The sequence below is a fragment of the Puntigrus tetrazona genome, chromosome 17 (assembly GCF_018831695.1).
Source record: "Puntigrus tetrazona isolate hp1 chromosome 17, ASM1883169v1, whole genome shotgun sequence".
Lineage (NCBI taxonomy): Eukaryota > Metazoa > Chordata > Actinopteri > Cypriniformes > Cyprinidae > Puntigrus > Puntigrus tetrazona.
The window spans coordinates 2918252-2938067 of NC_056715.1; the positions used below are offsets into that span (position 1 = coordinate 2918252).

Sequence of the window (19816 nt, forward strand, 5' to 3'; positions counted from 1 at the left end):
AAACAGTGGCTCAGGAGCAAGAAGCACTGACTCATCTGGAATGCACAAATACTTCTGATAACAAACATGTGGGTTCTGCTGAAGGAAAGCTTGAAAGGAGGCGTTTGTATTCTAGAACCTCAAGAGAGTGTGAGCTCTGAAATGTAAAACCAGATTGGACTGATTAGCACAATGATAGACAGTAAGAGATGCTATTACGGGCTATTCGCAAACCAGAAAAGCCGCAAGGCGTGCAAAGAAACAAAGACCCGAAAGAAGGGACAGAATTCACAGCCCTCAAAATGCTTGGGAACATGTCCAAGAACATGTAAATCACTGACTTTACTGGACCCGAGGACACTGCAGCAGGAGACCTGGAAAAGAAGATGGAGAGAGGGATGATGAGATGATTAAAATGAAATAAATGCACATAAATATGTGCGCACACGCCCCGCTTCTGCAACCACACGCAATTTAAGGCAACAAATGAAGTCACGTCTTCACCGCTGGGGATACCACCAGAGCAATTTCGCCTACAAATCAATAAAGTATAGGAATTCACCTCAGAGAGAGCAAAGCTGTGGTGAGCACGAGCCATCAAAGCATCTCGGCCATGCAAGAGCAGCAATCAGTGTGTGAATTACAAGTCTTCACAAGGATTCCTTCTTTATCAATAATACAACAGAAAAAGGCAGTTCTTTACACAGGGTTGTGCAGAATACAGAATGGAATTGAGAATTAATTGCAAATCAAATTTGAATGTAAGGAAGTGGAATTAAAATGATGGATGGATGGGTAGGTGGATGGATGGATGGAAAGACAGAACGATAAAATTTGTAGATAAAACGATAAAATGGCAGATAGAGAGAGAGATGGATGGGCAGACATACAAAACGATAGACAGATAGAACAACAGATACAAAGATAGTGGATGATGATGGATGAACGGATGAATGAATGAATGCATGGATATACATACAGAAGGACAGATGGAAAGCCAGACCGATATAACAATAGATAGAAAGATAGTTAGCTAGCTGGATAAATAGAACAATGAATGGATAGACTGATGAAAGTATGGATAGAATGAAGATGGATGACTGGACAGAGAGACATATACAATAATAAGCAGATAGATATACATATAGATAGATAATTAACAATCCTGCTATTATTTAAAAAAGGAAAAGGATCGTAAAAGCTCCTGAGTTTGACAAAAAAATGTGCATGCTGCTTTAAACTGTATAAACTCTGACTTCCCTTGATCGCTGCTGTGTTGATTCGACTGCTACTTTCTACTCTTTGAGTGCAGAACTTGCTAAGCAGATTTGCGGAGAGCTCTCCTGCTGTCGTTCGCGTGTAACTGAGACTCGGGGGCCGTCTGTGGATGAGCCGCACTGAACATCTGCAGCAGATGAAAGGCTCTCTCACCATTCCCATGGGGTGCTCCGCAATTCCCACTGCCGTCCCCAGAGAGTCACGGAAGAGAGGGAAATTAGGCCAGCTCTAATCTACAGCCCTCCAGAGACCCAGTCTGAGCCTTGGCGAGTCAATCCAATCCAGGCTGGGCCGGTCTGGACTCTCTCCTTCACAGATACAAATACTGAAATGGCTGGGAAGTTTTTAATGAGAGTCTGGAACTTTCCGCTTGGGTTTCATTCACACATTTGGTGTGACGGGAAATAGGACAGCCATGAGGCTGACACTGGTGCACGATTAAGACGCCTTGGGAATCGCCTTGACTGGTAAAAGATGTGCTTTTAGTCGATGTGGGGTATTAAAGAAGTTATCATGAGATCCTTAACTTTCGTTAGATGAAAGTCTAGTCTGACAGCCGTGATTTTGGGAATGAGATGGTGATGCTCTGAAGTGTAAAATAACGTATTTAACTCTCTTTGCACTTTAAATTTAGACCAAAAAAACAACGTCCCTGCTGAGCAGACCAGATTAGACTGACATCAATAATAAGGATGGCCAGACGGTCAGTATGGAAAGTTTTCAGTCAGTTTGGTCAAATTTTAATGATTTGATAATGCATGTGTGGTTTTATGTCTTCCAAAAATAAACATGGTTTTCTCTGATGTTCTGAATATTAATATTAAATGGGCATTGTTTTATTTTTATTATTATTATTTGGTAATTCTGTTGAATTCAGGTGACACATCATGTCATGGTAATACTACAAGAAAACAAGACTTGGCAAAAAAGCAACGCTTAATACTACCCTTTAAAAAAAACCAAAAAAAACCTTTTAAGTCATTAAGTTTCTTTATGCATGTCACCTTAAGAGGACCTTAAAAATAGTGTGACCAAAAATCTATAAGAAATAAAGCCTTATTGTTGAGCTCTGATGAATTTCCATGCTGGTTTATGCTAAATAGTAAGACTATTGAATAGACTATTAAATAGCATAATAATCAAGGAACTTTGTTGCTGTACCATGGCTGCAGCAGATGCAATGATGTCTAAATATGAGTATAGTTGCTAGCCATATCGGCCTAGTCGGTCTTAGTACACAATGTAAATTTAAATAGGAAAATTATTGAAATTCAATGGTCATTTTTGGGTGAGAGATGCTAATGGTCTAATCTGACTCAATCATCTATGCTAAACTAAACTATGCCAGACCTGGAGAAAAAAAATGGTAAAACTCAACTTTTTAACTCTAGGGGAGTTGAAACATGATCATATTTTTTAGTGGAGTGTTTCTATAAAGGTTCCATATTGTACACCTTTTTGGAGTTTTATTTTAGGCATTGATGTCCTCAAAAACTAACGATTTATATATAATGATGTGTAACTGAATATGCATTGTTGTGATTAGCTGGACTAGTGATTAGTTGTAGCTGGAATAATAACGTAGCTGTAAAAAACTGTTGCCTGCTGAAACTGAACTGTACACCTCTTGACTATTAGATGTGACTCACCTGACAGTAACAATCCTGTCAAGTCCTCCATCCTTGGAGTGAGCGCATAGGTCGGCCGATCTGGTTTCTTCTAGTTAACCTTTTCAACATGTTGTTGCTCAGTAATGTCATGGTTGGGTGGACGGTGCTCGGGTGCAGACTGAAGGCGGTGACTGAGTAGATCTGACGTCACATTTTTACAGAAAGTCACAGCGGCTCGTGAACAATCACAGCTACCACTGTGGACTGACCGTTTTGAAACTTATACGGTAGTTACATAGTCCCTAGATATCACTTAACATGAAAAAGCCAGGAAATTTCAGAATTGACAACATGGGACCTTAAAAGACCGCTCACACCAGAAACGATAACTATATCTTCTATTTATTGTAACCAAACATGTGTCAGCCGCTTTAAATACCAAGCTGGTTCTAGCAGGATCGATTCTGATTGGGTGTGAATGTTTTTATTGTTCATCGGCTGGTAAAGAACATTCTGAAAGTTATTCCATCGTTTCGCTGTACCCTTTATCATTCTAGCTGTGCGATGGATTCTGCTATTCTTTAATAGGCTACTAAGAACAACTTTAAGGAATATATTTTTATTGTTATCTTCATAGGGCTCATACTTCTCATCACTGGAATATTGTTTGCAATAGTTGCCTGTTAGAGATACATGCATTAACATCAGTGTTACATATAATAAGAGCTAATGTTTAATGCTAACGTTTTATTAGCACTGTAGCAGCGGTTATTCCAAATGAAGAAATTCCAATATTTCGTCAAGCAGTTAAAGGAACTTCAATATGACCATGAAAGGAGTTCAGTGTCTACGATGGCAATCAGGGCCACTGCATTGCAGATGTGATTAGCGAGTCTTTGTTCACTCTAGCATAGCTCAGATCAGAGGTCAGTCCAGCATATGGGCAACCGCCCACAAAAAAGTCCACCTGCCATTTCAAACATTAGTAGGCCACTTTCTGTCAGTTTGTTTCAGCCTCAATATGCTGAGACACAATTTTGTAAACATTTAAATACTGTAAACAGCTTTAGGGGAGCAAAGGTGCTTCGTCATTGCCATTTTTTGAGCAATACCTTTAATTACCTCTTTAGTCCAATGCAGAAAATAACGACAGCAATTCAGCTGTTACCAAACTAATGGATCGTTTCGGCGCCAGGAGGTCGTAATCCTCAAAAGGAAGGGGGGGCCTGGGATAAAAGAAACTAATCAACTCATAATATGAACGCTTTCAAAATGTTTTCAATTGGCTATTTGCAATTACTGCCCTAAAAAGTGCCCTCGTAAAGCATGACGGTGTTTTCATACATATGGCTGTTCGGGCTAATAAACAGAATTACCTCCAACCGCACAAGGTCGGACCTGAGACGAAGCTCGTCATGATTGGAAGCGGGAAAATGAGAGCGTAATAGAAAGGCATTAATGTCCCTGACAGTGAAGTGATTAAACGAGAGCAGCATAGGAAGGCTTTTTAACGAGTGGAGAGGCAGCCGTAATTAAGAGCTAAACTCACACCGCTGAAATGTCTGTCTAATTAAGTCCATTCTTTAATGCTGCTGTGTGCTGGGAGCCACCCGGAGGAGAGACGCTTTATGACTGCAGCATGTGGAGGCTGTCGCAACCATTCATGGTGCGTCGGACGTCTTTGTTTTAGAATGGTCAGAGGTTTAAGGGAAACCAAACAGCAAACACTGCGTCATCGGTTCTGTGTGTATTTGTTGTAATCAAAAGACAGGAATGCATCTCAAATCCTAGTGACGTGCGAAGCTATATAGTTTCCAGGCATCGTAAACATAACCTTGATGCAAATCGTTTCACTCACAAGGTTACAAACACAACAAATCTCCCAATATAATCAAAAAATGAGGTCAGCAGAGTTGCACAGTTATTTGAAACAAAACCAAAATTGCGATACGGCTTAGTGTGATTACCAGTTCTAAGACAAAGAAGACAAAGGCTGCGATTAAATTAAATAAATAACATGCGCTGTGTGCTTCAGAGTGAATCTCTGCATATGCTCTGAGTTTGGGTCGCTTTAACATCAAAAACAACACGCAGCATGTTCCCAAAGTTGTAATAAGTACTGCTAAAAAAAGAGGGGCTTTAAGGGCTCCCAGTGGTTTAAGGCTATATGTATATGTATATATGTATATGTACATGCACCAAAGTAAATATCTTCTGAATTGTATCTCTCAAACGTTTCCATGGTTGCAGGACTCGCTGTGCAAGCAGATGGCTAAGTTGGTTATGTTGACGGAAGTAAGCCTATTCTCAGGTGCTGAGTAATATCATTATCATAGCCATAGTATGGTCGCAAAGTTCCTTAATTATTATGCCGAAATGAGAGTATAGATCCTAGTCATATCAGGCTAATTTTCTGTCGGTTTTAGTACACAACGTAACTACAGAAGCCAAGATTTTAACAGGAAAAATGTCAAAACTCTCTGATCATTTTTGAGCAGGATGCTAATGGTCTAATCAGATTCACTGATCTGTGGTAAGGTGCAGCTAAAAGTGCTACCACCAGTCCTGGAGATCGGCTGAATGGATTTAAAGAATGGTAAAACTCAAATGTTTAACTCTAACAAAATTGTTCACCACAAAAACAGCAATTATCATTTTTATCAGAAGAAATATAATTAGATTTTTTCCCCCTAAATCACATAGGCCTAGCGGTGAATGAATTCTATGCGCGCTAAAGGTGACTTACTTAAAGGTATGGCCATGGGAATGAGGTAACCTCGCACTGGAGAACCAGGCTGCTGCTGTTGTGCAGGATCACTGGGGCTGAACAGAAAACGTGGCTCAGAGACTGAAGACTGCAGCTCAGGAACAACATCCACAAACTGGCTAGTTTGGGTTTTAGATGACTTCATCTTCACCCCTGTATGAGAGAACAAAAAGGGAAAGCCAAGTAACATTCAAGAAAAGGCAAAATTAAGGGTGATGGCAATTCTTTTACCAAGTTGTTTTTCAAGTTGCTAGGCAGTACTGCCCAACAAATCCCTATGATGTAACAAAACATAAAATAAAAGAAGAATGACTTAATCATTACTACTTGAAGACCTTCACCTCACCTTTAACGGTCTCTACTATTTTAGGTCGTTGCGTTTTGGATTTCGGCGTAGGGGAGTTGAACCGAAGGTAAGGGCTTTTTTTGAGCGTTCGTCGATGACCATCATAAAGGGCTTTTCCATACAGCCTAGACAGATACTCTTGATCATCCTGAGTTTTTAGCACAATTGGAGTCTGAAAGAATGATAAGCACAAGATCAACAACATGTGTAACAATTTTTTAAATAGTAATAAATATTGCAAACGTTGCTGTTAACCTTGTATGGTAAACATGGCATATTACATCGTATTTATAGTAAGCATGGTGAACTGTGGTAAGCCACTTATGTTCACCAAAGCTGCATTTATTTAAAAAAAATTACAGTAAAAACAGAAACACTGTGAAATGTCATTGCAACTTGAAATAACTGTTACTAATTTGACTTGACTTAAAATACTGCAAAGCTGACTTATAAGCAGGTTTTACTAATGAGATACAAAATTGTTTTATTTCTTCATTTCATTTTATTTTGAATAGTAAGTTCAAAAGAACAGCTTTTATTTGAAACAGAAAAATTGTAGTAATAATAACTGTAACATTAGTAAATGTCTTTACTGCCATTATTGATCAACACACTGTGGCCTTGCTAAATGTGTTTCTTTCACAAAAAAATAAACACGGTTAAATATACGATCTATGTATGTTGAATACAGTATGATACTATTTACTCATGGTAAACATGGTACACTGTACTTCTATATACTGAGATGTATAAAAAGACAACCCCTCATATCTTCAGCAAACATAACACAATATACTATAAATGTATAGATATGTAGTCTACATGATGAAAGACTGAACAGAATGTTTGTGGAAAAATAGAAAATTATAACACCGCTCATGTAAAGTGAGCCATTTGGATATCATTTAGTTTCATCTGAAACACATGCCAATCCCAGAACGTCTCCAGCTAAATAGCGTTTTGTAACCGTGTGCTCTGTTGTCTGGACTGACTGCACCTTTACCGATAGCAGCAATTAAATGCCCGAACGGCCTCCACACATAGTAACCTTCAGATATCCACTGGATGCGTTGCTAGGTTAAAGAATCGTCCACAGACACCGGGCAACAGGGACGGCCATTAACAGGACCAGGCTTGTGCCAAACACAGATAAGACAGGCCTGCCTCTCGTCTTCTCGCTCTTTATTTTTAGCAAATTAGTGTCGGGGCAACATATGGGTGCTCAAAGCGGCTCATTTAGAGAAAATGCCACTGAGACACAGAGAAGTATCGAGCTACAGTGTTTACATCCAGATGGACATTTTGGGAGTGCTGTGAGCCTGTCAGGTCACAGTGATAAGTAAACAACACATACAGGAATAAACACTGCAAACAAACAGGTTAGCAGATCCTACAGTTCATTATCAGTTTCAATAGAACAGACAGATGATCTGGCCCACAGCCAAATAGCCAATTATGAATCTCTAGTGTCATATAATCATAATCTACTGCCAACATAGGCAGCATCCAAACCAAAATGAACCCTTGTTTAGTAATCCGGGCTTTTCAAACTTTTTAAACGTCAAGAACCTGAAAATGTGCTGATTTCAGATAATCTTATAATTTGATTGCCATTTTATTTCTTTTTCTTAATGGTATCAGCATATAATGTCTGAGTGTCGTAAAGCTGAAAGGCATTCAATAATTCAGAATTAGATTTAATAATAAGTATGTTTAAATATAAGTAGTGATTTTCTAGTAGTATTTCTGATATTTTTGGTTTGGCTGATGAAGGAGATTTAAACGGAAATGATTTATTCTACTAATTCACGAAGCTTAATTGTAATGAATAATACATACAAATAGGTATCTTATTTCACAGCCTCCTATCTGGAACGGTCCGGAGCATGACGTCTAGGTAGGCAGCTCATTAGGTATTGCAATAAATCATCGAAGGAGTTTGGTTACAGTGAACACATTTGGCACTGCGTTAGATAACACTGAATTAATCCAGCTCACCGACTCAGGTGTGCTTCTGTGTGCCAGTGTGTTTTCTGCTTGTGCTCTAACTGAGCCTCTCAGAGAGGTTTTCTTGTCTGCCGCAGAGGTTTCACCTCCCCCTCTTCCTCTTCCTCTTCCTCCCCCTCTTGGACCAGCCACACGTCCGCTCCTGCTCCCCTGGCCCTGCTGCACCATTTTAGAGACTGCAGCATTGCTCCTCTCCACAATCCTCTCAGAGCTCTCCCTCGCCAGCTCATCCTGCCAAGACAAAGAGAAGGAGAAAGAGACACGGGACCTTGTAGTCACAAACACTTGAATGATTGTGCACTGTAATATAAACAACATTTTTTTGATGTGCCATGTTGTTAGTTTTTGTCTGATTTATTGTCTGCCAGGTAAATAATCATAACCGTGATTACTCGGACCTCCGCTCAATGCCAAGCATTATCAAAGGCAAAAAGCACTAATGATTATTCAAATATTTTCTCTTTTAAAACTGTATTTCGGAGAACAAAGAACAGTGACAGATTGTACAGAAACACCAGATTGCATTTGAAGGCAGAAAAAGAGACTAAATCTTTCAGTTCAACTCACCTGAATCTCCTTGCTGAGTGTATTGATCCAGGCATCAACTGTCTTCTTTATCCTCAGCTCTTCACGGACATCTCTACAGGACAAGACACATGACAGGCCGTCAACGACTTCAAAGACATGACAGAAAAAAAACTATTCATCTATAAACTCTAGCAACAGAGCTACTTTTCCTGATGGTAAACCTTGTTGTGTTGCTCCAGGCACGGTTAGTCATTCTAGTGCTCTATACGGTTAAGGTTCAGGGTCAGTTTTTAGCTACTTTTAGAGATGAATTTCCCCCAAGCTGTGAATTTCATTCCGCTTTTGGAAGGGAATGCACAAACGCAAATCTTGAATTGTGAATTGCTAAATAAAAAGGCAAGCTAAATTAAGGAAATTATAATGGATAAAATGTGTGCAGTGCACGAAAAAGAATTTTTTTAAAGAAATTAATAATTTTATTTAACAATAATGCATTAATGTGATAATTAATGAAACACAAGCAGATAAAATAGTATAATAAATAATACTCTATGAATAGAAAACTTTTTTTTAATTAAGTAAAATTTAACAGTTTTTACTGTATTTTTGAAAATAAATTAAATACAGTATTGATTAAAATAATAGACTTAAAAAATTATCAAATATTTACTTTTGACGACAATATTATGGGTGCGCAATATGTATTATTATTGAAGGCAATGTGCCATTTTATTTTCTGCATTTTTTTATAAGGAGCATCAGTTTGAGAGATCAATACCGCATCTATTAGACCTTACTGTACATTTTCCAATTTAAGTTTTTTTTTTTTTTTTTGTTTCAAAAGTACTAAACATGCTTTACATCCAAACAATACATCTTATAGGCTACTTTTAATGACAAAATGAATTTAAAACATGCAATGATTTTACTTATTGCAAAACATATCGTGTTTTAAAAAATGTCATAATTGTTGGATATCTGCAAAAAAAAAAAAATCCTCCTGGATTCAGTTACATTTTCTTAAAGGAATTAATTTATCTCAAAACATGAACAAAATGCGTGCAACCAATTTTCAACTGTAAGATTGGTTAGATTAATCTTCTAAATTAACTGAACGGATTGGAAACCAGATTTGCGCTGCAGTGCATATTTTGGCGTAAACAGAGACAAAAACAAACACAGTTAGCTGGACTTCTGTGAGCATAGTTTTTCTTATTTTCACATACTGATTGCCTGAGATCCCCAGTCCCAAAGAGGGAAGACATCTGCAGGCGAAGCTCATCTAAATGTGGCACACTGCGTTTAAAGACGCAACAGTCTTCCAGCATTTCTCCGCTGCACACATTATGCTAATGCCCTGCTGTCTATTGGCCTGTTAGCCCATCTCTGCATCACTTATTGCACTGTATAAATCATAGAGATGAGGAGACGAGTGACAATCCCAGCATGCCGTCCAACTGCAGCTTTGAACCGCCAGCAGCCCATGTATCTAATGCTTGCTTCCCTTTTCCTCTTTTCATCTCTGAATTTCTGCTCAGAGAGTTTATAAGAGCTGAAAAAGGAAGTATGTGCTTATGTGGGTTTGTATTTAAGGGCACACTAGAGTTCATGCTACGTCAAAAAATGCAGAAAATCCATTGAAGGGATGTCATGATAATCTATAGGGTTTCTGAAAGTGATGTTTGCGGGGCCAAAAGATGAGAAAACTAGGGATGTGCACTACTACATGCTTTCCTAAAATCCAACACTCTTGGTGGGATGCTAAAAACAGCGTGACTTGATGCCAAAGACATTTATCTAAACGTGTCTGGCAAAAACAACGACAATTTAAATGGACAGGATTGTAACTATTCAGGGAGGATTTTTAAAACTTAGAATGAAAAATACGTAAAAAAAATAAATAAAAATGCACAACAAAAAACATAATTAGTAATATTTGTTTTTATAAAAAAAAAGAGAAATATTTTTTTAAAACAAGTTAGAAAATATATTTAAAAATGAATATACAAATGATTAATATATATATATATATATATATATATATATATATATATATATATATATATATATATATATATATATATATATTATTTATTTATTTAACAAATTAATAAGATTAGACAAACAATAGTAATAACTGCTAATGTAGTCACAACTCTAGTCAGCTTATGCACCAACCACCAAAGTTGCTTTTCCCACAACATTAAAATCTACTCTTTTTGATCCGTCCAATGTACAACTGCGATTAGGAAGGGATTTTGGATTTTGGGCTGACAGATACTACACACAATGCAGCATAAAGAGAGGCCTCCCAATGGAGCCAGAGGCCAGAGCCTGGTAGATATGCTGATGAGAGAAAGTGGCAGAGTGCTGCAGATTCTGAGCATGGGCTGAGACCTACAACAGCTGGCCGTGGAGAAAAAAGCACAAAGAGTATGAAGCCCTACTGATCAGTACCCAACATCCAATGGACCCTGTCCACAAACACACACACACAAACACAAGGATACGAGAACTCACTGATCCACGGACACACACAGCTGCCCGCAAAATCTCACAAGCCGCTCTCGACACAAACAGGCACTCAGATAAAGGCCCTGGCTGCCCATAAAAGCCCTGTCACAGCGCGATGTCTGCCGAGCGTCTGCCGTGTGATGGATTCGCCTAATCAGATGATGCTTGAAGACACTTGTGATTCCAAATGGAGCACAATTGATTCGAGCGGCGAGAATGACCTTCAATTAACCTCTTTTGACTACCCGCCATTTTCTTCACCGTTCTTCAACTGAGCCCCTTTAAACTCCTTATTATCCAGTAAATTTGGGCTTCTCGGGAGGGGAAAAAGTGGAAAATGAGCCGTAAAGACTATTTAGCACCTCGCTTTATTCACATTCCCTCCGCCAAATACATGAGAGATCTGGAGAGAATGAAATGATTGCATGTAAAAACTCCTGGAGCCTCCAGAAAGAGATAAAAGAAGCTTCAATCACGGCTAACAGGCAAATATCAGAATAAGAGTTATGAGTGTACTGTATAGAGTTGAAAAAGTATTTAAAAGCTGGTTTACTGCAAATTTATGCTCTCAAAAGCTCTATCTATCCATCTACAAAAAGCATCATAATTTCCCAAATTTCCCCAAAAAATAAGCAGACAACTGTTTTCTACATTTGCAATAATAAAAATGTTTCTTTAGCACCAAAAACATAAATCGTAATAGCATCATAATATTCATAATATTACAGCACTCGCTGTAATTTAAAATCACATAAACGCAGCCTTTATAAGCATAAGAGACTTCTTTCAAAAGCATTTTCCAGAACCGTTTGCATGTGCAGATGACGCACAGGCAACGCAAACACATAAAACGACTGCAGTAGCCTACAATAAGATCAAAAGCAAGTAAAACCAGAAGCGAAATTATTTCAAAGCTGAAAATACTCGACACAATATCAGGAGTATAACCGTGTAGAAATCAGTGACTTCAACAGACACTTGGTCCCCGATGAACGATAAAAGCACATAATCTCTGAGGTTAATAACGGATGTAATTCTCGGGGTAATTACAAGAATCATCAAGCGCTCTTTGAGGAGCAGTTGACACAACTACCAATTACATAACTCGATAATAAGAGCGTCTTTTCACTTGAAAGTTATGATGTAAGTCGACGGGAAACTTGAACATAATACAGGTCTCGGCTACTGACGGAAAGAAGCCGTAACTATTATGAGCGGAGACGGCAGGAAACATCAAGAAAGTCGGTTCGAAGCAGCGAGAGGAGTGATAAATCTCACTACTGACTCCGAAAGCCATCTGTTGAATTATGCAACAGCCTTCATGAGATTTTCAGTACATGGGATAATTACAATTACAAAGTCATTGAAACTCAAACTAAAAAAAAAATATTGCCTTTACCCAAGTGCGAGGTGTAACTTTTTCGGAGGGGGGGGGGCGCATAATGAAGGAGAATAAAAAAAGATCTGAAAGTTTCACGTTTGCAAATGCCCTCATTAATATTTCACCGCGATGGATGGCGGGAATAAAATCGAACTTCAGACTCGTTTTGCAGTGTCACTTCCTCAAATGAATGAATCCATCAAGCCCCGCGCATAAAGCACGACGTGAAGCGCGCTCTCGCTGCGGCGCGAGCTAAACCGGTGAACGGCGGAGAGCAGAACAGCATCTGGCACCTCAATCCCTGCGACCTTTCAGCTGAGGAAAAGATCAAAGCCATTAGAGCGGGGAGAGGCAGCCGCATCAATCAGCGCGCTTGTGTTTTCATGCACACGCCGGGCTGATTGCGCCTGCCATTTTGGAGACAATTAACATTGAGGCTGACATTTTGGTTGAGGAGTTTGGATACTGAGATGGGTTTGAGAGGTGTCGGAGGGGGACAAAAAAAGCAGACCACACCGGTGTTTCAGAGCGTCAACTAAACAAACAGGACAAAATGTAAATACGGAACACATTTGACAAACAGTGCTATGTATTTAATATTTAAAACGATATTAAAACACTGATTGGACTTCGATATGATACTGTTGATGTGTAAGATGACATTGGCTCGGTCAAATCAAACGTTATCAATATATTTAAAACATTTCAGCTAAAATCTGTGCTTCCAAATTTTAAAAAAATTGTAGCTTCCCCTCTCAGATAATGAAATATAATAATAATAATCGTCATCAACAAAAAATATTCCAATCATTATAACAAATGAGAGAAACATGTTAAAAACTATTTATTATCATTATTTGTAATACTTTTAGTGTTTATTATCAGCAATAACAACAACCAATTTTGTTATTATAATTAGCACATGGAACAAAAAAAGATTAAATGTTTTATTGTTATTATAATTTTTTCTTTCTTTCTTTTTTCTTTACAAAACAAGTTTGTTATTAGCAGATACTAATAATAATACATACAACCACTGCTAAAATTAAACAATAATACATTTTTGTTATTAGCAAATTAAATGATTATTTCTTTGGGATTATTTTATGCCCGTAAAACATTTTGTATGAAATGTGCTATATAAATACATTTGCCTTGTCTTTCCTAATAATAATAATAATTATTATTGTTTGTTTTTTATGTCATCTTTAATAAAATAACTTATTGCTATTGTTATTATTATTATTTTAATCATCAATATAAAATAAATATAATAACAATAACAAATAAACAATAATATATATTATACAGGTAACAATAAATATTACCTATTAAAACAGAAAACCTGGGTTTCAAGAGCTAATTTGATTTTGGAAATCAGGTTTTGTTCATGTCAGCTTGAATGTTGCTGTTGTTAAAGCAATAGGAGTCCGAAATTCAACATTCCACTGAATTTATTACGTTAACAATTTAATTTGTATGCATCAAATTTGTACTAAATTAAAAAAAATAAGTTTCACTAGTGGCCCAGCGTTCACTTAGAGCCCAGCGTGAATCAGTCGGCCACTAATTACAATACTGTAAAATATTTGGGTATCAAACGGTTCCCTGTGATCTTTCCAGCACTGACGTTGCTCTGTGCCTGAGGAAAGAGCGAGAACACTGCTGTTCTTTCTGCTCTCACAGCCTCCGCATCATATAACAGACAGCAGTCCTGGGGCGGCCTTCTCCATTTCACTTTTTAAACTGCTGCTTTAGCACTCTGCCGCTGCCACGTCCCTATCTCTCTGTATCTCTGGAAATGTGCATGATGTGGGCAGCGACTATGGTTCGTGGTGTATCACAAGCCATTAGCTGCTCTGTGCCTGGGGGATCTGGGGTAATGTCACATTGAGAGCAGGCAGAATGGTAAGATTGAGTCTGACCTCCTGCTATAAAGCGTTACTCCTCTCTGAGAGACTCAACCCCGGCAAAAACAGCCCTCTGTCCGCCTCGCCTGGATTTGAGCGTTATGCGTTTTAAAAGCTGCAAACAAAAGCGAACTCATAATTCACGGTGACATAACCTCCTGGTGGAGAGTCTGCAGCCACGACACCATGCTGTGACCAACGTGCAGGTCTGACTTCAATGACCTGGATATGAAAGTGTCATACCTAAACTCACTCCAAAATGCGTTTTTTTCTTCTGTGAAAACAACAGAAAACATTTTTAAAGAGTCTTCAAGCAGCTTTTTCCATAAAAAAAAATAATTCATAGTTCACTCACAACCTCATGATGAACAGAAAAAAAAATTAAGATGCATACATATGCAAGTTTGTATTTGATGACTGATCAAAAAATGCTTTATAGTTTTATATATTCTTAATGAAAATATAATACATACTTTCATGTTACATTGTTTTTGCAAATTGAATTCCTGATCATCTATCACACTGTTACAGAACTAGAAATGTAATTTGTTTAGATTTTTTATTAGTTAATAATAAAAGCAACCATGGCTGTTATTGATGTTCATTAATTATCAACAACAAAAAATATATATTACTATTATATAATTATACATTATTATTATTAAAAATACTACTATTAATTATCATATTATGATATGTAGGTAGGTAGGTAGGTAGATAGATAGATAGATAGATAGATAGATAGATAGATAGATAGATAGATAGATAGATAAATAAACTATAGAACTGGAATAAGTACATACACTTTTAAAGGTTTGTTCTGTAACAGATTTGCATAAATATTATTTTTAAAAAATAATAACTATTCCATTAATTGTATTATGACAAGGCCTGATTGACAACAAGTCACGCACTCCACTCGAAGAAAAATGGGTGATGGAAAGATGTATTTGAATCGTGAGCTACTTGCCTAAAGATTAATACAGTTCATAAAAGCTAAAACTGTGATAATCTTTGTAGAATAGAAATTTGATTAAAACCCCATGTGGCTGACAAACGTGCTTGCTTTTTCTGTTAAAAACTTTAATATAATATTCTGTGTGGGGTTTAATGTGATGGCAGAGCTGTTAACCTCAGGTGGTATCGTGCCCTGCTCTCAGAGGTGATGTTTCGGGGGGGAATATATTGAGATGGAGCGCTACTTTGGCAGCGTCTGGGTAGAGGCCTCCTTTGACAGATGCCAATCACGGTGATGGTTCCGTTTGGCTTAGCCCTTTCCTGCCTGGAGTGTGCTCTGAGGCCAGCTGTCAATCAAAATCGCATACCGGTTCACCGCCTCAGCATGGCCAAACTTTCAGAAGCATGAAAACATGCAGAAGTTAACCAGCAGCGCTCTCAGAGGCACGGGGAAATTTTCTACAGCGCTACACTTTACGACTAGCAATTTCTTCTGCTGCATTTTCCCCCGATGTCAACACCGATACTCGTGAGAAATCGAAAAGAAAAGAAAAAAAAGACTACTCTTTCAGTGATCTCTGTATTCCCATACTGAAACGGTAAACAAAAATGATCAATACCGTGGTATTACCATAAAAGTGGTGCCTATACTGTACAATACCTTGCTACATATCATACCTGTTTTTTGACAATGCCTCTAACTGCGTGTGAAGCACCTCTCCATCTGTGGCTCTCAAAATGGCTTCCAGGTTTTCTTCCAGAACCTTCTTGCTCTGCCTCACCTGCCTCAGGACCATTCCCGCATCCTCAAACATGGATGTGGGTGGCTGGATGCTCTTCAGAATGCTGGGTCTGTGTGAAGGAGCAGCCCTGATGGCAATTGCATCAACCGGCTCTGAGGGCTGCGAGAGAGGAGGGAAGATTGAAAGATATTGGATGCATTTAAATGACTGTGTATATTTTGAGGGGAAAAACAAACGGTCTTTGTAAGGGAGCCGCTCCGGAGGGTAAATATGATAAATATGTTTAATGGATTGCTGCTATGAGCCATTAGGGTGAGCGCTGTTGTTGTTTTTTTTTCCCAAAGCTTCAGAAGCATTTTCAGGGCTCAACATTTAGGATTTTTTTTATGCTAACAGGCCGGTAGTTCAGTTTTTATTCAGTAGTTTTTATTTGCTTTGAACACATTTTCATCTGTCTTACTCTAAAACCGGTTTTATTCTTATTAAATAGCTGATACTGTTTGCATAACACAGAGCAAATATTACTGTAATAATTAATAGCAAATCATTAAGAATTTTTTTATTTAGCATTTTTTAAATCAAAAGCAGAGTATATTGTGAAATATCATTACAATTTAAATAACCGTTTTCTATATTAATTGATTATAAAATGCGATTTATTCCTGTGACGCAAAGCTGCATTTTTAGTATCACATAAAAATCTTATAATATGCTGACTTGCTGCTCAAGAAACATTTCCCATACACCGCTTAATATTTACTGTTAAACCTTTGACATATCTTAAGAATAGAAGTAAAAAAAACGGCACCTTTACTGTCACTTTGAATAAATTAATGCATCCTTGCTGAAGTGTTAATTCCTTTAAAAAAAAAAAAAAAACTAGAAATGAGCAGGTTCAAGATCAAATACAGGTGACTGCTGCACTAGCCCGGTGTAAATCTCGCCCGAGCTGCTGCATCTTTCCCTGTAGTATACGTGTCACGTTCCTTCTCGGCAAGCAAGAAAGTGGGCAGCCGAGGGTCCTTGGCTGTCTCTCCCTCTCATCCTCTCCTGAATATAAATCTGTCGGAGAGCTCCATAAATCCATTACATGGGCCGGCAGATGCTGCTCTGGCAGGCTCGTCTTGACGAGGGACTCTCTAACCTCAACCCTGTGCTCCTGTCAAAAATTCAACCACATCGGAGGTGCTAGAATACTATTAATCAGGAGCTTCGATAGATTTTCTTACAGCGGTACTTTCTGTTCTTATGATTTACACAGTGTTATTAAGCAAAAGAGGGCACGGGGGCACATCTGCAAGATGTTTACGAGATTATCTGCCAATTCTAGGGTCGAGCGAGTTTGTTTAGTTAAAGTATGTAGTATGGTCATTTAAATAATTATTTTTTTCCTATATGTCTGTCTGTCTGTCTGTCTATCATCTGCTTGTCTGTCTGTCTGTCTGTCTGTCTGTCTGTCTGTCTATCTATCTATCCATCACATTTAGACAGGTAAACAGACAGACGGATTTAAGTATGTAGTGTGGTATTTCATATTTGTAAATACATGGTGCTTTAGATTTTTAGTCTTTAGATTTCCTATATTTCTGCATAAACAATCCAAAAGAACATCAGAATTTCATGTTCTAAAAAATGTCCTGAAGGCTGACAAAGGGAACCCAGTCAAACAAAAATATGTACCTGGAAAATAAACTGCGAGTCAGTCTCTAGGATTAGCAGTTAATTTGAAGGTGAAATCAGAGTCCATCTGGCAGGTGTCAGTGTGTGCCGTTCTATTTAAAAAAACAGGTATCTACCCAAGTTTGAACATGCTTGTGGAAGTAAAACATGACAAAGGAGTTTCTCTGAGGACCTCAGAAAAGGAGCTGGAAAATGGCTGGAAAATGTTACAATGCCATTTAAGACAAATTGTGCATAAAAGGAGGAAATTCAAGACTATTGTTACCCTCACTAGCAGTGATCGACCAAAAAGAAAGACAAAGAAGCCCAGGGTAACTCTAAGCAACTTTTTTGACACATTGGCTAATGTTCATAAGTCCACCATGAACACCCAAGGTGAGCATGTCAAGAGTTGGAAGGAAAAAGCCACTTCTTTCCAAAAATAACAGTTCTGCAGTTTGCTAAAGATCATGTGCATGTGATGAGACCAAAATAGAACTTTTTGGTTTAAATGAGAAGTGTTATATTTGAAGAAAAACTGCATTCCATCTTAAGAACCTTATCCCATCTGTGAAACATGGTGTCACTAGTATGGTTTGGGTCTCTTTTGCCCCATCGGAGACAGGAAGGTTTGCCATCATTAATTGAACAATGAATTCTATATTATACAAGCAAATTTTTAAACTGAGAACTGAATCTCAAGACTAAAAGCGGGTCACTCAACAAGACAATAATCCCAAGCACAAAAGAATGGTTAAAGAAGAACCAAGTTGATGTCTTGGAATGACCAAGCCCTAATTCAACTCTTAATGCCTTCGAAATGATTCGGAAAGACCTGAAACAAGCAGTTCCCCACCCATACAGAAACATCACAGTGTTCAAAGCATTTCTGTACTGAGAAATGGGCTAAAATCCATACAAGCCATAGTGCAGGACAGGTCAACATTTACAAAAAACATTTAACTGCAGTTATTGCTGCAAAAGTGGGTCACATAAATATTCACATACTTTTGTCAGACAGGTAACACTGGATCATTTTTCATAATAAATACATGACAACGTATATATTGCTGTTTTCTTTGTTTGACTGGATTCTGTTTGTATATTTTGAGGACTGATGATGTTTTTGAGTTAGGATGTTTTGAGAAAGGATTCGCAAACCTTGTGATTGATGTCTGTCTGAAAAAAAAACCTGCACAATGCAGGGCAGTATTTACGTGAGGCAGAGTCAAGAGAGAACACCCATTTTCTGGAAATAATACTGTAATACCGGATGTTTTGACTACATCATCGCCTTTTGAGAAGAAGAAAATAGCTGCATGATGGCTTTAACATGCAGTCTACATATTACATGCACGTATAATTCCTAAAACAGACAGACAGACAGATAGACAGAAGTATACTGTGGTAATTTCTATAGTTTAACATTTTGAACACATACAAATTGGAACCAAAAATCGGTGGATGCAATTATTGACTCTGACAAAAAAAGAAAAAAAGAAAAACAATCCAAACAAAACGAATCCCAAAATTTGCTGCGGCTGCATTTGGGAGGGGTGCCGCACATTTATTCTGAAGCCCAGGTGTAAACGAGTGATAACACTGATTTATCGGAGCGGTCTCTGAATAACAGCAGGGCTGAAATTGCAGGATACAAAAGGTACAATTGTGTCATTCTGTTGTTGTGGATAGAAACTGCACAGAGGAGAAGGCTCGTAAACCTGGAACTGCAGAGGATGGGGTTGCCATGGGAACCTACCACGGAGATGGGGGTTGTGGAAGGAGGCGGGGCCGTGGCGGAGGGGGAGAGATGGCTGCTCCTGCTGTTCTGGGTCGACTTGGCATTCTGCACAGGAAACGCATCAGCAGTCTGGAAGGACAAGGACCCCGAGATACAGAGTCTTAGTTGAAAACTACAAAATTAAGTTTGGACTTCAAATATAAGCAAAGAAAACAGGTCAGCGAGTAATAATATGTACCAGAGGAAAAATTTTAGCACCTGTACGACACTTTCGTATTCGTAAAATGGCCTAAAAATTACGGGATATTGCAGGCACATAATAGTGTGCAATGTGAATGACATTCCATTAAAACCAGCCAGACAGCAAGACTGGTGACTTGGCTGTCTCAGTTCGTG

The 19816-nt window shown here is 38.2% G+C and overlaps 1 protein-coding gene across 1 annotated transcript in view; it reads right to left on the minus strand.

The window, feature by feature from the left end:
- kiaa0586 (KIAA0586 ortholog) overlaps positions 1-19816 on the minus strand; it is a 103004-nt gene that overhangs the window by 41851 nt on the left and 41337 nt on the right. The window contains exons 11-16 of the mRNA XM_043262656.1: positions 19439-19549; positions 15956-16179; positions 8555-8627; positions 7979-8218; positions 5981-6152; positions 5614-5787 (exon numbers count right to left, since the gene is read on the minus strand). Coding sequence (XP_043118591.1) covers positions 5614-5787; positions 5981-6152; positions 7979-8218; positions 8555-8627; positions 15956-16179; positions 19439-19549 — 994 coding nt within the window. The remainder of the gene's footprint in view (positions 1-5613; positions 5788-5980; positions 6153-7978; positions 8219-8554; positions 8628-15955; positions 16180-19438; positions 19550-19816) is intronic.